Below are 23,108 nucleotides of genomic sequence, written 5' to 3' on the forward strand. Positions count from 1 at the left end.
GAAGAGAGCACTGGATGCGAGAGGGATGTCTGTTGAGCAAGGAAGAGTGGCTGTGCGTGACAGAAATAAATGGAGAGAAATTGTGAATAAGTGATGACGCAGCCCTGAGGGGATATTCACCCGCATTTGGTCTGATCAGCTAGTCAGGTCAGGTGCGGGTAAGAGGATGGGTCTGTTATGATGTGGCAGGGGTAAACCAGCACTGCTGTCGGGCCCTGCTGCGGATGTCACTGATCGCATTGCGCAGTTGACCCTTGTGCGGTGTGGTGCAGTGAGGATCTGTCCGTTCTCCCCTTTGGGGCTAAGATGCGAATGAATGTGTTTGAATGGATGAGTAAATGGGGAGTGTGTCGTCCTGTCTCAGCTACCTCCCTTTCCTTGGGGGAAGCAGCCTAGGTATATAGATAGATAGATTTTTTTTTAGTAGTAAATCCAGTCAAGAGGGTTCTTCATTTCCTCTGAATCTTGTATTCTCTCTAATCTGCTGTGTCATGTTGCTCATTACCATATTTAACATTTTGCTTACCCATGACTCCTCTCCACCTTCTATGTACCAATCTTCCCAGCAAACTTCCTTACAGTTAAAATCTTCCATCATTGTTATGTCACTACTTCCACTGATGTATCTTTCCAGGCATTCATTGATGTCACTAAGCATTTCTTCATATTTTCTGGTAGTCCATGTTTTGGTCTTGAGTGGAACATAGGCCACTGCAAGGTCCCGTTTTCACCCATTACATTTCTTGTTCACTATTTTCAGCACCTCTACCATACCCTTTCCCTTTTCAACCCTGTCCACTGCCATGTCGTTCCTCACCAGTATCATTACTCCACCTCCCCTCTTTCCAAGTCAGTTTCTGTTCCATACATTGTATTGTCCTTCACCACTTCCTATGCTCTCTTCAGTGTCATTCAATTTAGCCTCCACCAATCCCATAATGTCTGGCTTATTTACCCTCAGGTGGTCATTAATCTCTTCAAGTGAAGATATCTCTGAAACTTTCCACCTTTTACTTACTTCTTTTAAGCCAATTCTTCCTCCCCGGCTGCATTCCTGTATAACTTCCGCAGCTTTAGATCCAGAACTCTCCAGTAGAATTTCTTCTCTCCTGCTTTGTTCTCATTGCATTTTTTTTCCATGGCTTCTTTGTTTAATTCACTTGTTTTGGGGGGAGGTGGTGGCTGAATCGGTACAGAGGCGGCCAGCAGCCCTAATGGACCCAGGTTCAAATCCCGGCTGGAGCAGGGAACAGTTTAAGGATTTTAATTTCAAAAAGGCAGACATTCCTGATCTACCAGAAGTCCCACCAATGTGTCATAAAAGTACCCCTGCTAATACCAGTACACCAGTCCTGTATGAGACAGCCCTAGCATGTATTCAATATGGATGGTGGGTGTTAGCGCTGAAGTGGTGACATGTGGAGATGTAGGAGGACTACTAGGCCTTGGGATAGGCCACTGCCCTTGAAAAATGGGCCCTAAAGCCCTTGCCCAGAGTCAGACACATAAAAAAAAAAAATCATATCTTTCCTGATCCAAATTTACTTAAACTCCTCTTTCTTAGCCAGTTTCCATGACCTTGCAATAACTTCGTCGGCAGCACTCTGTGACTTTGTGTGTGTGTGTGTGTGTGTGTGTGTGTATTTACCCATTTGTATTTACCTGTTTGTAGTATACAGGAATTGAGCAATGCTCGAATTGTCCTGTCTCCATATCCACATTTATCTAGTCTACTTTTACACACATGAATGTTTTTCGCCTGCACCACCTCTTCGTCTAAGTCTTTCCAAATACTTATGTATTTACCAATTATACCTAATTGTGATATACAGGAAATGAGCTACGCTCGTGGGATCCCGACCCTGTTTCTTAGTAAGTCAAATTAAGCTTTAAACTCGTTTAAGTATTTAGACTGGATGATCTCTTTGTCCAGGCTATTCCACAGGTCTATACTTCAATAAGGAAAACTGTATTTCTTGATATCCATCAAGCAGCTTGACTTCTTCAATTCATTCCATGTCCTCTTGTTGCTCTCTTATCCCCTACAAACAGATCTTCTCGGTCAATTTATCTACTCCTGTCATTGTCCTGAACACTGCAATCATGTCTCCCCTCTTTCTCCTTTCCTCTAAGGAAGGCAAATCCAGCTTTTCCAGCCTGTCTCTGTATGACAGATCTGCCAGACTGGGGACCATCTTGGTTGCTGTTCTTTGTATTCTCTCAATCTTGTTTATATCTTTCTTTTTGTGTGGGGACCACACTGCCACTGCATATTCTAGCCTGGGGCGGATCATGGTCACTATCAATTTTTTTATCATCTCCTCATCCATATAATGAAATGCTACTCATATGTTAGTCAAGAGTTTATACGTCTCTCTAGCTATCTTGTTAATATGTTTTTCAGGTGACAAACTATCCTGGACCAGCACTTCCAAATCTTTCTCTTCTCTCGCTTTTGATATTGATTCATTACCCATCAAATAATTCGGTGATGACGTCTTTGTTACTTTTACCCATTTCCAATATTTTACATTTCTTTTTGTTAAATTTCATTTCCCACAACCGGCTCCAATCATGTATCTTGTCCAGATCCTCCTGCAGCATTTTACAATCCTCCTCACCCCCTGCCTTCTTCAAGATCTTTACATCAGCAGCAAACAGACTTGCATAACTGTTCACTCCATCTACCATATCATTACAGGGGTAGGGTTTTTTTTCAAGAATACTCCCCCAGTATCCCTGCTTGTCGTAAAAGGCAACTAAAAGAGTTGGTGGAGGGTTAGTGCCCCTCCCCAGAAAACAACTAACTAAAAAACCAAACAAGAAGCCTCAGACAAGGAATGACCAAATGATGACGACCCAGGCCTGGACAAAGGACTTGGTAATGGCTGCATGGAATGTAAGAGGAGCGAATGAGGAGGTGAAAGAGAGAGAGATTGTACAGGTGCTTGAGGGTGCGAAAGTGGATGTATGTGGAATATCTGAAACAAAATGGAGAGGAGAAAGTGTGAGAGAATAGGAGTATGGATGGGGTATATGTGCAGGAGTAGGTGAGAATGAGAGGGCAAAGGAAGGAGTATGTATAGTTGTGAGTAAAAGATGGAAGAAGAGCATAAGACAGTATGGATCTATTGGGTCGAGGATTGTGTGGGTAAAGTTGAAAGTTGGAATACAAACGGGGGCAATTGTGTGTGTGTATGCACCAACGCAAGATCGTGCTAGCAGAGTGAGAGAAGAGTTCTGGACAAATGTGGAAGTGTGCATGGAAAAGTTTAGAAGGAATGAGAGAGTGTTTTTGATTGGTGATATGAATGGTAAAGTAGGGAATGTGAAGGTGGATGGAATAGTTGGTGAGTGGGGTGTGCCTGCTGAGATAGATGAGAATGGCAGTGCATTAGTGGACATTTGTGATGGGAGGGGGTTGGTGATAGCCAATACCCTCTTCAGGCATAAAATGATCCACAGGTATACATGGCGAGTGATGAGAAGGGTGGGTGGTGAACTGAATGAAAGGAAGGCAATGATTGATTATGTGTGTGTGGATGAAAGGATGCGAAGATGTGTAATGGATGCAAGAGCTTATAGAGGTTGGGGGAGTGAACTTTCTGACCACTACTTGGTGGTGGCCAGAATTAGGATCCAAGTAAGATGGAGGAATAGAAGAAGGGAAGGAGTAGTTGCAAGGAAAGTGGAAAGGTTACAAGAAGATGAGAAAAAGGCAGAGTATAAGAGAGAAGTGGAGGAACAATTGAGCAAATATGAATTGGAGCAGATGGGGGACGTGGAAGGTGTGTGCAGGATATTTACAGAAGAAATATGTGCAGCATGTGATGTGGTGTGTGGGGTGAAGAGAAGACGGAGGGGGGTGCAAGGAACAGAGTGGTGGACTGAAGAGGTGAGACAGGCTGTGGCACAAAATAAGAAAGCATACTATGAATAGATCGGAAATAGGGGCGTGGAAGAAGTTGAGAGGCGGAAGAGAGAGTTATATGTAGAAAGAAAGAGAGAGGTGAAAAGATTAGTGAGAGAGAGTAAGAAGAGAGTGGATGAGGAATTTGGAAGGAATTTGAGTGTAAAGTGGAGGGACTGTAAGAAAATGTTCTGGAAAGAGGTGAAGAGAGTAAGACAGGGTGGAAGTGAGGTTAGCAGGGGAGTGAAAGATAAAAATGGTAGATTACTAGTGGAGAAGGGAGAAAAAGTGAGCAGATGGAGAGAACACTTTAAGGAATTGTTGAACATAGAGGATGGAAGTAATGCAAGTATAAGTGGCTGGGGAATGGCTGGGAGAAGGAGGGAGGTGAGAAGACAGGAAGAAATCAGTAGGATAGTAGTTGTGGAAGCAATGAAGAAAGTTAAATTGGGGAAAGCCCCAGGAATTGATGGAGTGTGTGGTGAAATGCTGAAGCATGGGGGAGAGATAGTAGTAGAATGGATGTGGAAGATGTACAGATTGGCCTGGGAGGAAGGTAGAGTCCTGGAGGATTGGAAGTCAGGTATAATTATTCCCTTGTACAAAGAAAAGGGGAAAAAGAAGTGTGTGGTAATCATAGGGGCATTTGTCTTTTTAGTATAATAGGAAAAGTGTATGGTAGGATACTTATTGACAGAGTTAGAGAAAGAACAGAGGAATTAGTTGGAGAAGAACAGGGAGGCTTTAGGAAGGGAAGAGGTTGTCTAGATCAGATATTCATTCTTAGATCTTTAGTGGAAAAGTTTCTAAAGAAGGGAAAGAAGTTGTATGCAGCTTTCATGGATTTGGAGAAAGCATATGACAGGGTGGATAGACAAGGATTGTGGAAAGTATTAAGAATATATGGAGTAGATGGGAAGTTGTTGAATGCTGTGAAGTGTATGTATGATGGTGCTAAGGCTGCAGTGTGTGTGGATGGTGAACTAAGTGAATTTTTCTCTTTAGAGGTTGGGTTGAAACAGGGATGTGTCATGTCTCCATGGTTGTTCAATATGTACATGGATTGGGTAATTAAAGAGGTACAAGGTAGGGTAGTGGATGTTGGAGTGGCCCTGGTGAAAGAGGATTGTGTTTGGAAACTCCCCGTACTGTTGTTTGCAGATGATAATGTGTTGTTGAGTGAAGACGAAGGGGATCTGCAAGGCTTGGTGGATGAGTTTGGGAGAGTGTGTAAGAAACGGAATCTAAAGGTGAATGTAGGGAAGAGTAAAGTGATGGTCTTTGAGAGAGGTGAAGTCAGTGAATGTACAGCGAGGTTGGATGGTGAGGAATTGGAAAATGTGAGTACATTTAAGTACTTGGGTAGTGTGATGAGTAAGGATGGAGGTTTGGAGGGTGAAGTGCTTGAAAGGGTACAGCAGGGAAGAAAGGCTGCTGGTTCTTTGAAAGCAGTGATAAGAAACAGGGAAGTGAGCATGGAAGTGAAAAAGTTACTACATGATAGTATTGTGATACCAACTCTAATGTATGGAAGTGAAGCTTGGACGTTGTTGGAAGGACACAAGTCAAGAGTGAGAGCAGTGGAAATGAGTTATTTAAGAGGAGCCTGTGGAGTCGCATGGAGAGACAGGCTGACGAATGAGGATATAAAGGAGCGTTGTGGTGTGGATGTGGATGTGATAGGAAGCGTTATGAGGAACACACTGAGGTGGTTTCCATGTGGAGAGGATGGAGGGTGAAAGACTGACGAAGAGAGTGTATGTGAGTGCGGTGGAGGGGGGAAGAGGGAGGGGGAGGCCGAAGATGAGATGGAGGGATGGGGTGGAGAGGTATATGAGAGAGGGGTGTGTGAGTTGGGAGCAGGGCAGTGAAATGACAGGGGACAGGGCGACGTGGAGGCGATTTGTTTGTTGCCACCCCAAACGGGATTGAGGCATCTGGCAATAGATAGATAGATAGATGACTGGTGCCAACACCGAGCCTTGAGGGACTCCACTTGTTACTTCCCTCCATCCAGACATCCTATCCTTTATTACTGTCCTCATTTGTCTGTCTCTCAAAAAGTCTCTCATCCATTCCAGGAGTTTCCCCTTCAGTCCTCCTATATACTCTAGTTTCCACATTCGTCTCTTACTGGGTACCTTGTCGAAGGCCTTCTCCAAGTCTAAATACACACAATCCACCCAACCATCTCTCTTCTGTACCTCGTCAGTTGCTCTTGAGAAAAAGCTCAACAAGTTAGAAACACATGACCTTCCACTTGTGAATCCAAACTGACATTCAGCCTAAATAGTCATCTCTTCTAGATATTTTATCCATATGTCTTTCAGGATTCTCTCACACAGTTTTCCAACCATGCTGGTTAGAGACACTGGTCTATAATTCAGGGGTTCTTCCCTGTTTCCTCCCTTATAAATTGGTACCACATGTGCCCTCTAACATTCTTGAGGCACTTTCCCCTCTTCCAGAGAACACACAATTAAACTGAGAATTTTATCCGCCAGTTGTTCTCTGCATTCCTTCAGTACCCAATTAGAAATTCCATCAGGTCCCGGAGCTTTCCATTTATCTTGAGTTTCCAGTAATTTTTACACTTCCTGTACCTCCACTTTTATATCTTTTATCACCGGTACATTTCTGGTCACTCCCTTCCCTTCCACAAACTGCTTTTCATTAATGAAAACTGATTTGAAACATTTGTTCATTATTTTAGCTTGCACTGCCTCATCTTTGTAGACATCTCCTTCTACTTTCAGTTTGATGATTCCTTCCTTTTGTTTCAGTTTGCCATTAACAAATCTATAAAACAGTTTGGGTTCATCCTCGCATTTGTCTATCATACCTTTTTCAAAATTCCATTCTTCTTCTCTGCATATTCTTATGTATTCATTTCTAGTTCTTTTATATTCTTCCTTTGTTCTGTTGTTACCTCTCTTTCTCCAGTTGTTCCATGCCTTATCTCTCTCTTTTTTTGCTGTCATATACCTTCTCTTAAACCACTCCTTCTTCCCCTTTTCTTTCCCCTTTACTCTTGGTACAAATTTTTCCACTCCCAAATTATAGAGGTCTAGAAAGATATCCCACTTCCTCTGTCTCTCTCTTGTTTCTCTGAATTTTCTCCAATCTTCTTTTTCGAAAAATTTTCCCAATCCTGTAACATTTGCTTTCCCAAAATTGTACCATCCCTGCCTATGAGGCACATCTCTTGGCTCGAAGTTCCCTATTATCATCTGGAACTCAGTGACCACATGATCACTTTTTCCTCTAGGACACAAATATTTCAAAGATTGTATTACATCAGATTCCTTGGTAAATAATAAGTCTAATCATGCTGGTGTGTCCTCACCTCGGAACCGTGTCTCTTCTTTGACCCATTGCATCATCACATTATTCATTGTTATATTTAGTAATATAGTGCCCCATGAATCATCACTGCCTCCTGAGTCCCATTCCTCCCAATTCACCTCTGTACAGTTAAAGTCACCCACCAAAATTATATTGCTGCTTTTCTCAATTATTTTTTGTGAAAAATTAGCCATGTATGACAACATCTCATGGTATTCATCATCATTCCATGCTCTTGTCTTAGGGGGAACACACACTACTGCCATATCTCTCTTGCCATTCTCCTCAGTTTCTAATTTCATATATATCACTTCAGCCCTGCCTTCTCCCATTTCCACAGTATCTACATTTATATTGTTCTTCACTGCTAACATCACTCCTCCTCCCGTTTTTTCTTTTCTGTCCCTTCTCCACAGTTTGTATTTGCATCTCCCATATGAACATCAATATCTTCTCTTAACTTGGTCTCTACAAAGCACATGACATCAGGTTCATGTACCCTCAAGAAATTGTTAATTTCAAGCTTTGCCGATATTGAACCATCAGCATTAGTATATACCACCTTCAAGTTATTTTTGATGTTTTTTATACTCTCTTCTCTCCTTCTCTCCGTCGGTACTACTTCCTTAATTTCTGATCTACAACTCTTCACTAACTTCTCTTTTTTGTATACACAGCCATCCCCCTTAGTATCCTTCACTTCTAGTTCCTCACATACCACTTCCTTACTTTCATATCCATCACTCTCCAAAAAAAAGTTTTACATTCTTCCTCTGTCCTCTTATCATTTTTTTCCTTTACTTGTTCCTTCACTTTCTTCTTCATCAAATCTTTTCTTACTATAATATTATCCATCCCTGCCTCTTTGCTTAGTTTCCAGGTCACTTTAAGTATATCATTTACTACACTTTCTGATGACAACTTGACTCTCATTGGTCTTGTTTCTTCTTTCTTATATGGCCGTATCCTCCCTACTTCCTCAATTTCTTTTTCCCACTTGTCTCCTTCGGGATCAATCTTGCCTAATATTTTTCTCACCATATTTGTGTCTCTCTCGAGTCTCATAGATCTAACCTTTTCTTCCTCCTCCTTGTTTCCAAATATTACCACACATCTGTTCCTTTCTACAGTTTCTCTCACTATTTTCTCCCTTTTCTACAGTATTTTCATTACATTTTTTTCCATTTTTTTCTTGTTCATTTCCCTTTCTTCCTGGATGATTTCTCTTAAGCTGACCACGTCTTTCTGTTCTTCTTCTACATGTGCCCACTTTGCCTTTTGCACTTCTAACACACTACTGTACTCACCTTCTCCATTTTATTACTGCTCTCTTCTAGTTTTCTCCTTAATTCAATATTTTCTCTCTTCAAATTCCTGATCTTCTTGTTTGCTGTCTCATTGGACTGGATCAGACTCTGTATAGTATTCTTGGTATTTTCAGACATGTCCTTTAACAGTAAATTCTCCACTTTCTTTTAAGTTCACTAATCCTCGTAATCAGTGATTTAACCAGATCCATGACATTAGTTTCACTATCAAATCCTGGAAATTCGAGTCCCTCAATGTTTACATTATTGGCCATGTTTGAGGTTGGTTACAGTACCAAAACAGCTGTTACCAAAAATACTACAAACATTCATGTATACTTCTGCCAATAACTCTTTACATTTTTGGTAGTCTGTAACTTACAGTATTTTAAACTTAAAACAATTCCAAAGGAGACAGGACAAACATAATTCCTGAAAACTACTTAAGGTTTGCAGCGGTGGCTGGGAGGCAGTCGAGATACGTCCATTCGCTCTGGCTGTGTGTGTGTGTGTGTGTGTGTGTGTGTGTGTGTGTGTGTGTGTGTGTGTGTGTGTGTGTTCAAGTGCATGCTTGTGTATTTACCTAGTTATAGTGTACATGGTTTGAGCTAAGCACTTATTGTCCTTCCTCCATATCTACTTTTATCCAGTATAGTTTTCACACGGATGTTCTTTGTCTGAACCAATACCTCTTCCAATTTATTTCATTTATCCATACATCATGCCCTACTTTTACGATGAGGGTCTGTTTGATAAAATCCATCGCATAATGGTTTATCATATATCGAGTCAATTATGACAGTGGTTCAGTGAGAATACATTTTTGGCCAAGAGTCACCACCCAGCAGAGTTTAAAAACAAGTTTCTAGCTGACCTGAAGAAGTGGTTATTTCATTTCACTCAGCATCACTTGCTGTTTCTATCTATCTATTGCCCAACACCCTATTCCCGCAAAGGGTGGCCGCAGACGAAACTCCTCCAAGTCACTCTGTCACCCACCATTTGACTACCCTCCCCCCAACTCACTTCCCCCTTCCTCATATACCTCTCAACTCCATCCCTCCACCTCATCCTTGGTGTACCCCTCCCTCTCCCTCCCTCCACCACACCTACATACACCCTCTTAGTCAGTCTTTCATTCTCCATTCTCTCCACATGTCCAAACCACCTCAGTGTATTTCTCCTAATCTTCTCAACCACATCCACATCCACCCCACAACGTTCCTTCACTTCTTTATTCGTCAACCTGTCCCTCCATGTCACTCCACATACTCCTCTCAAGTAACTCATTTCCACTGCTCTCACTCTTGACTTGTTCCCCTCTTACAAGGTCCACGCCTCACTTCCATACGTCAGGGTAGGGATCACAATACTATCATGCAGTGACTTCTTAACTTCCATACTCACCTCCCTTTTTCTCATCACTGCTTTCAGTGAACCAACAACCTTCCTTCCCTGCTGTACCCTTTCACGTACTTCATCCCCCAAAGTTCCATCCTTACTCATCACACTACCCAAGTACTTGAATGCACTCACATTCTCCATATCCTCACCATCCAACCTCACTGTATAATCTGTGACTTCATTCCTCTCAAACACCATAACTTTACTCTTGTTTACATTAACTTTCAGATCCTTCTCCTACACACTGTCCCAAATTCATTCACCAAACCTTGCAACTCCCATTCATCTTCACTCAACAATACTGTATCATCAGCAAACAGCAACACCAGAATCTTCCAAATCTCACCCTCATTCATTAGAGCCACCCCCACATCCACTGCCCTACCTTGCACCTCCTTTACAACCCCATCCATGTGTATATTAAACAGCCATGGAGACATCACACGGCCCTGTTTCAGTCCCACATTGAGATCAAAGAACTCACTCGGCTCACCATCCATTCGCACCATAGCCCTAGTTCCTTCGTACATGCTCTTTACAGCACTCAACAATTTCCCCTCCACTTCATATATTCTTAATACTCTCCACATACCTTGCCTATCTATTCTGTCATTAGCTTTCTGCAAGTCCGTGAAGGCAGCATACACGTCCTTTCCCTTCTCTAGATACTTCTCCACTAAACATCTTAGAACAAATATCTGATCTACACACCCTTTTCCCTTCCTAAATCCCCCTTGTTCATCTCCAACTAGCTCCTCTGTCATATGCTTAACCCTATCAATGAGTATTCTACCATATATTTTTCCAGTCACACTTAGAAGGCAAATAGCCCTATGATTACCACATACTTCTCACTCCCCTTTTCCTTTGTATAAAGGAACAGTTATACCTGATTTCCAGTCCTCTGGAACCCTTCCCTCTTCCCAAGCCAATCTACACAACTTCCATATCCACTCCAGAACAATCTCACCCCCATACCTCAGCATTTCACCAAACGCTTCATCAATTTCTGGGGCCTTTCCCATCTTTATCTTCTTCATTGCTTCCACTACTTTCCCCCTACTGATCTCTTCCTCCATCCTCTCATCTCTTCTTCTCCTAGCCATTCCCCAACCACTTATACTCACACTGCTCTCGCTCTCTACATTCAACAAATCCTCAAAGTACAACTTCCATCTCCTCAATTTCTCTCTCTTCTCCACCAGCAATCTATTATTCCTATCTTTCACTCTCCTACTATTTACTCTTTCACACTGCCTTACTTTCTTTACCTCCTTCCAAAACAATTTCTTACTCTCCCTCCATTTCACACTCAGATTCCTCCCAAATTCTTCATCCACTTTCTTCTTACTTACCTTCACCAGTCTCTTCAAATCCCTTCTCCTGCTCACATATACCTCTTTCTTCTCTCTCTAATCTTCTCCCCTACCTTTACTCGCTAGCCATTCACTATATGCCTTCTTCTTTTGTTCCACAGCTCGTTTCACCTCATCATTCCACCCTGCTGTCCCTTGCACACCCCTGCATCTCCTCCTCACTCTACAAACCACCTCACATGCTGCGCCTATCTCTTCCGTGAATATCTTACATACATCTTCCACCCCTTCCATCTGCTCTAACGCGTACCTTCCCAATCTTTCTTCCACTATGCTCTTATACTCTGCCATTTTATCACTATCTTGCAACTTCTCCACTCTTCCCACAGGAGCTGTTTCCTCCTGTCTTCCCCTTCATCTCTTCAACCATTTTCTTTGCAGCTTTACCTTGGCCATCACTAAGTGATGGTCCAAGACTCCATTCCCCCACCCTCTCCACACTCTTGCATCCAACACTTGTCTTCTCATTCGCTCATCCACACTCATGTAGTCTATCATTGCCTTTCGTTCAACAAGTTCACCATCCAACCTCCTCATGACTCTCCATGTATACCTGTGGATCATCTTATGCCGAAAGTAGGTGTTAGCTATTGCCATCCCCTTACCAGCACAGATGTCCACCAAAGCACTACCATTCCCATCTACTTCAGCTGGCACACCCCACTGACCAACCACTCCATCCACTCGTACATTCCCAACTTTGCCATTCATGTCTCCAATCAAAAGCACTCTCGTTTCTCTCAAATTTGTACATACATGCTTCTACACTCACCGAAAACTTATCTTTCACTCTTGCCACTTGGTCCTCTGCCGGCGCATATGCACATACAATTGCCCATGCTTGTATACCTACTTTCATCCTCACCCATACAATCCTTGCACCCACTGGTCCATACTCTTTTATATTCTCCTTCCACTTCTTGCATATCATCAGACGTACTCCCTCTCTTTCCCTCTCATTCTCATTAACTCCCACACATATACCTAAACCATATTCCCACTCTCTCACCCTTTCACCTTTCCATTTAGTTTCAGTCAATCCACATATATCCACTTTTGTATTGTCAAGCACCTGATCAATCTCTCTTTCTTTCACTTCATCATTCACTCCTCTTGCATTCCACGTCCCCACCCTCAGAAGGTCCTTTGTCCGTTCCTTAGTTATCAATGTATGGTCCGTCCTGGTCTGAGGCGCTTTATTTGTTTGTTTAGTTAGTTCTTTTTACGGGGTGGGGCACTAACCCACAACCAACCCTTTTAGTCCCTTTGTACGACAAGCAGGGATACTGGGGGAGTATTCATGAAACCCCCCTGCCCCCAGGATTGGGGTTTCAAGTTAAATTATTTTCTAACTCACCTATACTGGTAATTATTTCACTTTGCTTACTGCTTGAACTCCAACACTGCACTATTGTTCCATCACTGACACTAACACACCCAGTAGTGACAGAGTTCAAAGGCCATCTTGGAACAAACAGATGATTGTGAGCTTCTGTGTCAGCGATCATATAAGTGAGAAGAGCAATCATGCATTTACCAGTGCAGTGTTATACTGAATCATAATGATCATATAAGTAAAAATGTGATCATATATCAAAAAAGGGTCCTATTTCAGTCATCATAGGAGTGATTCATCATATATCAGTTTATTGTAAAACAGAGGTCTGTTGTACGTCTGTTTGAGAAAATAAATTTTTTCACATCACTGAGACACCTACTCTTCCTCAGTTTGTATTCATGCCCTTTTTTTATTCCATCATACATTGCAAAAAGATCTTTTCTGTTCAGTCATTCTAGATCTCTTGCACCTTTGTACATCATAATCGTCTCACCTCTCTATCTTTTCTCATAGTGTGAACAATTTTAGCTTCTATAGTCTCTATGGGAAAGCTCCCTCAAGTCTGGAATCATGTTTGTGGGTATCCTGTGTACCTTCTTCAGTTTATTTATGTGTTTTTAAAAATGTGGTGACCATTTCACAGCTCCATAATCAAGTCTTAGTCTTATCACAGACACTAAGCTTATTCAGCATCTCATCCATGAAATTAAAAGCTACTTTCATGTTTGTCAAGAGTCCATATGCCCATCCACTCACTTTATGTAGTGCTGCCTACTTCTTCGTTCACTTTTATGTTTTTTCTGTGTTTTCCCTCCCCTCTTCCTATTTATTTATCTTCCTGTCACATTTAATTACTCTTCATTTGTTTTCAGGAATTGAGTGGCAAGCCTAATGGTTTCCTGTAAGCCAGGAAACTGTTTACAAATGCTGGGTGGTAACTATATAACCAAACCACACATGTTCCCTATGTGTCAACAAGTGGGTTGGCGGAGGATTAGTGTCCCTTTCCATAAAACGACTAACTGAAAGACAAACGGCCACTCCTGATGGGATTATGGTGTCTGGCTATAGATAAATAGAATATGTTTTAATGGAAATCCTTCTCTTCTTTTAATTTGCCAATTTTCTCTTTTCTCATTTTGTATTTGCACCTGGGTCTCTTCCCACTGACCCTCATATCAGTTAAATGACATTACTTTGCAATAAAATCCATTTTCCAGGTATGACTCCAGCAACGTATTTTGTTTGTCATCCTGCAACTCATTACAACTAGCTTCATTAATAACACATTTCATAATTTTTTAGTCATCAGGAAACATATTTATATAGCTGCTTAACTCTTCTGGCATGTCATGTTCATATACAGTATGAGGAAATTGTCGGGCCAGCACTGAACCTTTGGGCACTTTGCTAGTTACACTTTTCTGGTGGAATACCTTATCTCAGTTTTTATGTGTCTTCCCAACAGTTAGTTTTCCATCCATTTTAACAATTTCCCATGCACCCCTCCAGCAGTTTAAAGTGTCCACAACAGCCTTTTATGTGGCACCCTGTTGGGTGCATTCCTTGGATCCAGGTAGTCACAATCTACCCAACCCTCTCTCTCTTGTATAATATCCACAACTCTGTCATAAGCACTGTGCAGATTAGTATTGCAAGACAGTCCTTCTCTTAAATTCTGATTATTTTGTTGTGATCAACTCTTTCCCTTCTAGAAATTGAGCCAGTTTTTTCTGTTTTTTCACCGAGTTTTACAGACAAGAGTATTAAGGGACAGTGGTAGGTGGTGGCTGCCTTTTTCTTCTTTCACATTTATCATTTTGTTTCTCTCTATTCCCCCATGTCTTACTACATCTCCCATTCCCTCCTGCCACATTTTATTACTCTTCTTTCACCTTCAGGTGCTCTACACAGTGACATCTCTAGTGGTTTCCTGTAACCCATGGCATTTACTGTACAGTGCTAGGTGGTAACCATATAACTAGACCATATAACTAGATCACGGGATGAAGTGGAGTCTACTATGGTGCCTGTTATCTAGGTGGAGAGATGGCAATGCGGCATCCATCTGGGAACTAGACCTCCATATTTTTCCCCGCGCCACGCTTTGGCAAAGATCTGTCAGTCGTGGGAACATCGGTTCACTGCAGGGGACAGCCCTGCAGGAACCGTTGCTTTCCTGTGGTTGATGGGTCTGTTTAGCCAGACAGACTGGGGTTGATCAACAACAACTAATAAGGGACTGAAACCTGTTGTTCAGTGGGTCATCCCTATCTCCCTTTACATAATGACACTATATTAGCTATTTTCCAGTGTATCACCAGTTCACCTCTGTGTAGAGAACACTGAATAATATCATGGATTGGCCCATCAGCTGGTCTGCACATTCTTTCAGGATCCATCCTTCCAGTTTATCTAGTCCCAGTGCCTTTCTCACATCCAATTCCTTCATCAATTTCAGCATTTCACTTTCGTCGACTACTCCCACTGGCATTTGTGGAACTCTTATTTCCTCTCCAGGTTCCAAAAACTCATCTTCTGTGACAAAGACAGATTGCAGTTTGTCATTCACTAACTCACACATGTATGTCTTTCTTCTCTTGCGTTACCTCCCCAACTCTTAACATTGATATATTTATCGCAGATTTTCATTTAACCATTAGTGAATCTATAGTACAATATTGGTTCTTTTTGCATTTCATTACAATATCCTTTTTATAATTGATTTCTTTTTCTTACCCTGTTCCATGCTCTGTTTCTTGCCTGAAGTGCCTTTATACATTTGTCATTAAACCACTCTCTCTTCTTTTCCATCTTTGGTAAGAATTTAGGGGTATGCAAGTTGACCTCTTCCTTGGAAACCTTCATCAAGATTTCATACTTTTCATGAATGCTGTATTTTTGGTTACTTCCATCCAGCTCCAGTCAATCTGTTTAAATATCTTTTCAAGACATCAAAATCCGCTCTTCCATAATTATACCTGTCCAGCTGTTGTATTTCTCTATCTTGGTTCCTGCTACAACCACGTTCATCTAAATGACCAGTTGGTCACCCTGTCCCATAGGGCTCTGGTACTATTCTTTATATCATCAGGATCCCTTAAGAAAACAAGGTTTTACCTTGGTGGTTGTTCATCCTCTCTAAATCATATAGTGGTTAAAAAATTTTCTGTTGTTAGTCTCATGAATGTATGTCTCCATGATTCTTCATTACCTCTTGCATCTATACCTTCCCAGTTGATCTCTTTACAATTAAAATCTCCAGTTAAAATTATTTTTTATCTGGCAGCACTTAAGGTAAATCATATTTAGAGATTCTTTCATTAGTTCTCCATATTCATTTCTTTTCCATGCTTTCATTTGTAGTGGCACATATAGTACTTCCCCCCCTCCAACCATCTTCCGTATCTACCCTCACCACTTCTGAAATGGTGCTTCAAAAGTTAATTTTCTTTTCCTTAATTTTTTTTTATCATAATCTAAATACTGTACCTCCTCCAACCTCCCTATCCCTCCTCCACATATTATAATCCCTCCATCACAGCACATTCAGGTCAACATCACTACTTAACATAGGTTCAGTTAAGCACAAATTTCAGGTTTATTTTTTGTAATAATATAATCTCCCAACTCTTTGTTTTTAGTTATGAGGCCATTCACATTATTATAATTAACATTTAATCTTTGCAACTAACTCAACCATGTTTTCCTACACATTTGCTTTCTCCATTATGCCTTCTCACCATTTCTTGAGTTTTTTGTCCTTGACTCCCCCCCCAAAACTTACCATGTTCATCACCCATTCTTTCATCATTTTTCCATTGCTTGTGCCTGTGGTTTCTTCAAGACATTTCATTTGTTGTCATTCGTGTATGCGTGCATGCGCTCTCATACGTTTTGTGGTGTGTGTTTGTGATGTATTTTGTCAGTATTTTGGTACAGGGAATGATGAGTAGTGTGATTGGTGATGAAGTGGGACGAGGGATAGGAGGGATGTGGGTGGTGGTATGGTATGGCTTGATAAAAGTTCAAGTTTGGCAATATGAAAAGTCAGCTTGCAGAGGTGGTAAATATGACAGTAACATGTTATGTATGGCTAGTAAACCTTTAAACTGCTACATAAACTACCTCAATGAAGTACAGTGTATGGCTCACACTGCAACGCACCTCAGCAGAGGGCCATGAACTTTTTTTTTCTGTTCAGAAAGTATCCGACCTCACCTTATTAATCTTCAGCCAGTTGGAGGATAGGGGTGGGTTTTATGTAATGCAGTGCAGGAACTTTGTGCACGTGCATGATTAATGCCAGCTGCCATGAGTGACTCAGTGGCTGTCAGTCAGCCTTTGTTCATGGTTGTGCACCTTGCACTCGTCACGTTCCCACACTCGAGATGACTGGAAAAGTCGAACAATGTTACTGCATCAAATTTTGCCAAAAACTAGCCGATACTCAAATTGAAACTACAGTATTAGGAAGATCCAGCAAGTTTTGGGGAATGTCATTCAAGAGTGATCCATGTCTTGGGAGGCCATCAACAAGCAGGAGTGCTGAAAATTTGAAGAAAGTCTGTGATTTGGTCATGGGAAATTGCTAATGAAACTGGAATCAGCAATGGATCAGCACACAAAATTTTAACGGATTATTTGAGTATGCAAAGAATTGCTGCCAAGGTTGTTCCAAAGCTCCTTCCACATGAACAACAAGCTTTGCAGATGAACGTTGTTCAAGACATATTGGAGTGTGCATTTCATGATCCAGACTTCCTGAAGACTGTTATCACTAGAGATGAGACTTGGGTGTATGGGTACGACCCAGAAATCAAAGCACAGTCATCAAATTGGAAGCATGCAGGGTCGCCTTGGCTGAAAAAAGCATGACAGGTCCAGAGCAAGGTGAAATGCACGTTGACAGATTTTTTCGACTTTCGTGATGTTGTGCATCATGAATATGCACCAGAAGGTCAGACTGTCAACAACATTACTATCTTGACATTATCCGTTTTCTTCATGGTGCAATTTGGCGGAAGAGACCAAACCTTTGGAAAGCAGCAAGTTGGAAACTGCACCATGACAGTGCCCCTCCCCGTTGTTCTCAATTGATTCAGGAATATTTGGCCTAGCACAATATCCCACAGGTCAGGCAGGCTCCCTGCTCACCAGACATGGCTCCCTGCAACTTTTGGTTATTCCTATAGCTGAAAACTCCGGTGAAGGGTTCCCAATTTGAGACGAGAAAAGAGATCATAACGAATGCGATGAAGCATGTGCAGGAGATACTGAAAACCAACTTTGAAAAAAGTTTCACGCAGTGGAAAGAATGCTGGGCTACATGTGTCATGTCAGAAGGAACCTACTTGAAGGGAGATTAATGTCCTACCTCAACAGGTTAGCTGTTTATATTTTTAGAGCCCTAGGGTTGGATACTTTCTGGACAGACCTCATATAACTGGCTATCAGTTAAATAAAATGTACATAGTTTTTGGCTTCCCTTCTCCCCTCAAAAAAGTCTTAACTATAGGAAGCTATAGTGGCAGAACTGTGGCACTGATCCTTCTACAAATTTATGCATATCTTCTTCATTACATTTTTTGTGAGCCAGTATGACTCCCTAAAATAAGAGAAATTAGTTATAGGCAAACCCAGCTTTAATGATGCAGTTGGTTAAGTAAAAACCCATCTCTAGGCGGGGTATCGTAAATCAGGGATGATTTACCATGTAAAGTATAGGGATGCATTTTTGAGCCTTGGCTTTCCCTCCCAACCAAATCCTAAACTCACCCAAATTAGTCCAGAAAAATTTTTAAAGGCAGTCTAAATGGCATAACAGCTGTAAGGGAAGCTAACCTAACACCTGTAAGTAGCTCACTAAAGCCAACAAATAAAATCTGAAAATAAAAAAAATAGGCAAAAAAATGTCAAACACGTCTCATCACTTACTTCTTGTAAGTCCATGTCCGGTCTTGGTCCTCATTCTTGCTATCCCCTCCAAGGCTAGGGGACATGTGGTGCTCCCTAGCCCTCACTCATCCTCCTCAAAGCTCTCAAACCCATCTCCGTGAGAGTCAGAGGCGGGGGAAGCTTGGCTAGGTGGGGTGATGGTAGTGGGAAACTTAACTGACCCATCATTAAACAGGGGCTCGGCCATTGTTAGGCAAGGTAGGGTGGGATTTCTATCCCCATTACTAATCCGGGATATTGCATACAGGGGTATTGTAAATCAGGGTTTGCCTGTAATTTCCCCCAGCTACAGTTTAAGGGTTAGTAGTGTATGGTGAATGGTGTGCAGGTGATGGTATGTTAAATGAATGTTTTTGAATGCAGCCACAAGTAAGTTATAGTACTTTGAAGCATCCATCTGGGTTTTGTATGTGTACCATCTGCTCAAGATTTTCCAAGGTATTATCAGCATGGATGCATCAGAGTTGATGAGCAAAGTTTATTTTGAAATTATTATAGCTGTTTTGGAGAGTAAATGCATTTTTTGTATAGTATATCAACAGATTTTTGCTTCATCTGTACCGTACTTGTGAATTTTCTGTACACAGAGTGTACAGTACAACAGTAATATTTCCTGGTATACATAAATCTAGTCTAATCTTTCCTGGTAAACAGAAATCTAGTTAGATTCTCAGATTAATACATGCTGGCGTCACTAAAGTTGTTCCAAAGCCTGTATATTTGTAAATTTAGGAGGCTTCCTAGCATCTGTTCCTTAGCCATTTATTTTTAATTATACAGCTTAATTTTAATTTCTATAGAATACATAAATGATGTACAAGAGTTTATTATGGCATATGCAGAAATAAACTGGTGATGATTGGATGCTTTGGAGCTCCTAAGCTCATGAGATTTTGGCCATAGGCTAGGCCTATACAATATTGCAGAAAAAATTATAATTTAAATCTATAAAACAATAGACATGATGGTATTCATACTGTGTTGAAACACTTTGCTACTGAGTAGAGTATGTAGCATTTGGTGTAGCTGGTGTAGTTGTAGTGTGTGATATGTTCCTGAGCAAGTAGTGTTTGGTATAAGTTAACTGTATCATGTAGTATGGGTGTGTGTTCATTTGTTTGTGTGCATTTGTGTATGTTTGTGTGTGCATTTGTGTATGTTTGTGTGTGCATTTGTGTGTGTGTGTGTGTGTGTGTGTGTGTGTGTGTGTGTGTGTGTGTGTGTGTGTGATTGCATGGTTGGGTTTATATATGTGAGTGTGAGTATGGTGAATGTGTAGTGAAATATAGTGTAGAGTTGTGTAGTGTAGTGTAATTTAGAGTAGTGTAATGGTTGGCAAGATATGTAGTGGCATAGGGAAGGTGGTGGGTGGTATGCTGGTAGCTAACTTGTGCCCGCCTTGTGTGCCCCAGGGTACCATGGGCATGCTAGGGCCTGGGCTGAATACGGGGCAGAAACTAGGCAGCGCTCAACACCTGGCCACGCGGGGCGACCCCAAGACATGGCACTCCCTAGATCTTGATCCTCATAACATGCGACCGCCGCCATTTAAAACACAGAGGTCCTCCTCCATGCCCACACCCAAGGTAAAGAAGAACGGGGAGTGGCAGGGGGGGTGGGTACAGGGAGCCTGGGCCCCCCCTGCCCCCTGCCCCCCCCCATATTGCTACTGCGTCTCCTCACTGTCTGCTCTGCGGAGGTCCACCTCTTTTGCACAGTTGCATCCCTTCCTTGCCGTGTCTCCCAGTTTATTTTTTCATCTTGCGAAGGTCTTACATCCGCACCCCTGGATGGCTCCATCTCTTAGTATGAAGACTCCCTCTGCTCTGCGAAGGTTCTCACCCTCACGAACACCCCAATTTTCCTCCCGTGTTTTTTCTGCCTGTGGATGTTGGATGGCCCATTGTTAGAGCCCATTTAGCCTTATTTGTTTGTGAAGGCCCTCTCTTACCAGTGCACCAATTGTTTATCTTATTAGAGGACTACTCAGATGTATCTACTCTGAGCTATGTTTTTTCTACCTTATGGATGTTGGATGGCTCCATGTTTAGTAGACCTCCTCTGTTTACCTTACTGGAGGTACAGTCTCTCATAACAGCACCTCTTTACTGTGTTATCACTATTATTATTATTATTATTATTATTATTATTACTTCAATTATTATTACAGTATTATTATTATTATTATTATTATTATTATTATTATTACTATTGTTATTATTATTATTATTGTCATTATTTGCCTCTGGATGTTTGCTGGCCTCTTACCCCAGTTTGCACATGTATTTTCAGATACCATTCCCCCTTAACACCATCCCCTCCCCCTCTGTCACCCCACCCACTTCCCTTTGGCACTCCCTCTCCACTTCACAGGCACTCCTAATCCCTCATTGTTTTAACCCTGAATTTTTGCATTTTCTGCCACTTAAGTGTTGACATACTGTACCAAGCACTAAGTAAGGTACCAGCCTCTCTGCACCATCTCCCCACACATTCTGGGAGGTTTGGATTAGTTTCTACAGCTGCACAAAAGTATTAGAGTTTACCTAGAATAACCTTAGTCATCTTGTAGTCAGTAGGGGGAACTGTTGATGTTTCACAGCACTGAATAATGATGCATTCTTAATTGTTTCAGAGGATCAGGATATATGATAATGACATCCAGGTAAAATGGTTATGGAAATAATGAAGGATTTAATATGCACCTTTTTGCTTAGTTCTGACACTTCTTGGAAAACTGGGAATCTTCTATAGTACTGGTGTTAGTAGCTGCACACAGTTGAATTTGTGTAGGTTGTTAAGAGCAGCAGTATATCTGCTAATAATTTTTGTTGCTATGATGCACTAGGTATTTTATTCAAATTCATACTGTATGATTTGATTCAGCTGATGGAAATTGTAACAAGCAAGGTTATTGCCAAGATGGAGTTCAGTTAATTGTTTGTACTCGTATGTCTTGTGGATATGATTATACAGTAGGTCATTTTATCAGACTTACTGTCAGTCATAGTTATGTAGTGCACTTTACAACACACATCTTACACCTTGTTATACTCTTACATGTCACTTGTTTTTGTTATATTAATATAGTGTGCAGTGGCTGTGTGAGGAAATGCAAAAGTAGTCCCACTGGATATCTGAAGGTTGTCAAGATTTTTTATGAACAGTACTGAATCATAACCCATATGCTGTTACATTCAAGGCTCATTCCAGTTTTACTGATTTCCTGTTGAGGTAAGGGGTGGGATGACTGTGAGTGTAGTAAATGAGGAAAAATATTTTGTTTATATTTATAGTATATATTTATTTATTTGATTATTAGGGGTTGGGATAACCATGAAGGCAATAAAAGGAAAATATTATGGAATAACTACTTGTACCTATTGGAAAGGAATTAGGTTTATTTACTTAGTGTTGTAGATGTATTAGAATTCAGAAATTGCTTCCACTTGGATGAAGCAAAGTGTCAACGTGTATTTATTTAAAGCAGCAACCAAGGTAACATAAAGCCAAATTAGTGGCAAGAAGGTTTGTATCAATGATAATGAGAACAGAAATCGTATAGTATAGCCATTGTGAATGCACTGTTTTGTTGCTGATCACAATGTATCATTTATAGCCACAAAACATGTACCGTAAGACACCAGGTTTCTCAGCATCCAGATTGGTGAAATAGCATTTGGGGACAGCCATTGAATATTCCTGTGATTGCACATTTGCAACTAAAAAAAAACACACTTTCACGCCCTCCAGCAGCACAAGTTTCGGATTCTCGCCACGGCGATACCAGTGCCAACACTCAATTCCAACCTGTTTCCCAGACATGTTCAGTGTGTCCGCAAGTTGAGTGTTACACTCTCACGTCCTTGATGAGTAATTGACGGAAATATATGTTGTCTTGTGCTTCAAGTGGAGCCAAATGTGGACCGGCTGATAGTTGACATGGTGTAAGAAGGTGTGAACATGGAATAGCAGGCGGTAAAGGCAAGGCCAAGCGTGACTACCGCAAAGGGGTGAAAAACACAAGTATGATGGCAAGTTAAAAAATAAAATCGTGTTAGAAATGGAGGCAGTGGTGGGGCCCACTAGCCCTACCCAGAGCCTTGGATACCCCCTAGCACTGAGTCCAGTAAGCCCTTCACCCTGGTCTTTCTGGTGGGTGTTACGTTTGATTGGAGGGAGTGTACTGTGTGTGTTACACCTCTGAGTAATATTGCTAATACATACTGTATTTAAGTGCTTTTTATGATGTTTTTATGTTTTATTGTTAATTTAATGTTACTTTATGATTTAATGTGTTAATAGCAACATTTCAGTTAACTTTAGGACATTTAAAGTAGGAAATACACTAGGGGGTGAGTTTTCTTACAGGCCCAGTCACTATTAGCTTATATCTCTTAAGGTCAGTGCCCTAACTTGACAGAATCAACTTTGGCAGCACTTTTCACGGTCCCTATTAGGTGCGAAAT

General features: G+C 41.3%; 1 protein-coding gene across 1 annotated transcript in view; it reads left to right on the forward strand.

Annotated features, from left to right (window-relative positions):
• The window catches only part of Nf1 (neurofibromin 1), a 509,668-nt gene that overhangs the window by 374,000 nt on the left and 112,560 nt on the right, over positions 1 to 23,108 (forward strand). The window contains exon 52 of the mRNA XM_080275751.1: positions 20,052 to 20,225. Coding sequence (XP_080131877.1) covers positions 20,052 to 20,225 — 174 coding nt within the window. The remainder of the gene's footprint in view (positions 1 to 20,051; positions 20,226 to 23,108) is intronic.

The sequence above is a fragment of the Coenobita brevimanus genome, chromosome 62, assembly GCF_032717465.1.
Source record: "Coenobita brevimanus isolate Jiangsu-jjx chromosome 62, ASM3271746v2, whole genome shotgun sequence".
Taxonomy (NCBI): Eukaryota; Metazoa; Arthropoda; class Malacostraca; order Decapoda; family Coenobitidae; genus Coenobita; species Coenobita brevimanus.